Source organism: Nicrophorus vespilloides, unplaced genomic scaffold (genome assembly GCF_001412225.1).
Source record: "Nicrophorus vespilloides isolate i.1.1-1 unplaced genomic scaffold, Nicve_v1.0, whole genome shotgun sequence".
Lineage (NCBI taxonomy): Eukaryota > Metazoa > Arthropoda > Insecta > Coleoptera > Silphidae > Nicrophorus > Nicrophorus vespilloides.
Window position 1 is genome coordinate 27,221 of NW_017100061.1, and position 1,577 is coordinate 28,797.

At 40.2% G+C, this 1,577-nt stretch overlaps 1 protein-coding gene across 1 annotated transcript in view; it reads right to left on the bottom strand.

Moving 5' to 3' along the window:
• LOC108566794 (phosphatidylinositol 4-kinase beta-like) overlaps nt 1-1,577 on the bottom strand; it is an 8,738-nt gene that overhangs the window by 3,982 nt on the left and 3,179 nt on the right. Inside the window, 2 exon segments of the mRNA XM_017926858.1 lie at nt 1-150; nt 1,163-1,575. The exon segment at nt 1-150 is cut by the window's left edge and continues 1 nt beyond it. Of these exon segments, the coding sequence (XP_017782347.1) occupies nt 1-150; nt 1,163-1,575 (563 nt within the window).

Sequence of the window (1,577 nt, forward strand, 5' to 3'; positions counted from 1 at the left end):
GGCACCACCAGCTCCCCGGACAGAATCAGATCGCGCAACTTGATGCCGACAGGTTTCTTCTTGGAAGGCACGGTTACTACTTCGGATGTGCTGCTGTATGCGTCCAGCAACCAGGCGCATTTCAGCGAGAAATCCACAGATCCTCGACAACTGAAACGAAAAACAAGAACAATTGAATACATTGAAACAATGAAAAAACCGTGACACCAAAAGCGACTGCAAAATTCACTCGCGTTAAACGTGACCAAAGAATAATTAATTAATTATTTTCAATCAAGTAAATCACTAAAAGATTACATCATAAAAGACGACGACGTCAACAATATCAACAACATAAAGTTAGCTTAGTGAGAAGGAACATTATCTAAATCCCGGTGCAATAAAAAATAAATAAAAATAAACTTTCATAATCGCCAGAATATAATATAAATTCGTGTGCAAGATGATATATTTTATAACCGAAATTCTATTGTTGACAAAATCCAAAGGAAAATAGAGAGAGAAGAGATAGATAGCGTTGAAAGTGTTTATCAAATTTAAGGCAAACAACACATCGAGCTGTGATAACGGAGGAATTCTTTAAATGTATGCTTTCTCTCTCAAATCCGTAAAACATTCAGCTATGCGCCGATGATAAACGTTAAAAATTTTCAACGATAAGATTATCTGAGATAATGGAGAACATATATCGCGCCCCGTCAATATTATTATTAATTACAAAAGCGTACGAAATCATGAAACGCATTTGATTCAGATTCAGTCAGATTCAATGCAAAATTTATTTGTATAAGCATTATTAGAGATTCGAATTCAATGCACACAAAGTAATTATGAAATATGCGTTTCATGAATCGCATTCGGAAATGACGAAACGAAAAACGTGTCGTTTCCAGCAACTCGACCGAAGCAATTCGTGGTGATTTTGATATATTCATGAAAATCGCATTGGAAGTTATCAAGAAAATAAAAAGAACCGGTGGCAGCACGTTTTCCAATTAATCGACTCTGCAAAAACGGTTTATCTTTAAAGCGCTCTTATCAAGTGAAAAACCAGCGAAAAGCGATTGTGGAAAGTGTTGTTTCGCTTGATTTTCGTGAATCACGTCAAACACATCGCGGTTTTCGAATGACGAATAAATTGTTAAATCGAGAAACCACTCACCGATGGACTAGATAGGGATGGATGACTTCGGCGACGTCGTGCATCTGTATGTACATGCAGACGAGCTGCGGAAGATAAAAGTCGAGCTCGTAGTCGTCAAAGTTGAACATCTTGTTGGCAATGTAAGATTGAACGCCCGATTCCTTGCTGTTGAACAGGTAGTGCATGGCCATGTGCACGTTGAAGACGTCGCACTCGAACATCCGCAGGAGACCGTTCGTGTGCTGAAGCTGCTGCTGCTGCTGTTGCCGCTTGCAGACTTCCATCGCTGACGACTGCTGCTGCTGCTGCTGAAGCGAATCATCCTCGTGCCGATTATTGTCCACAACCACAGCATCTTCGTCGACATCACTAGTCCTTCTACATTGTCCTTTAACAATGCAACACTCATCATCACCGACGACGTCGTCCAGGC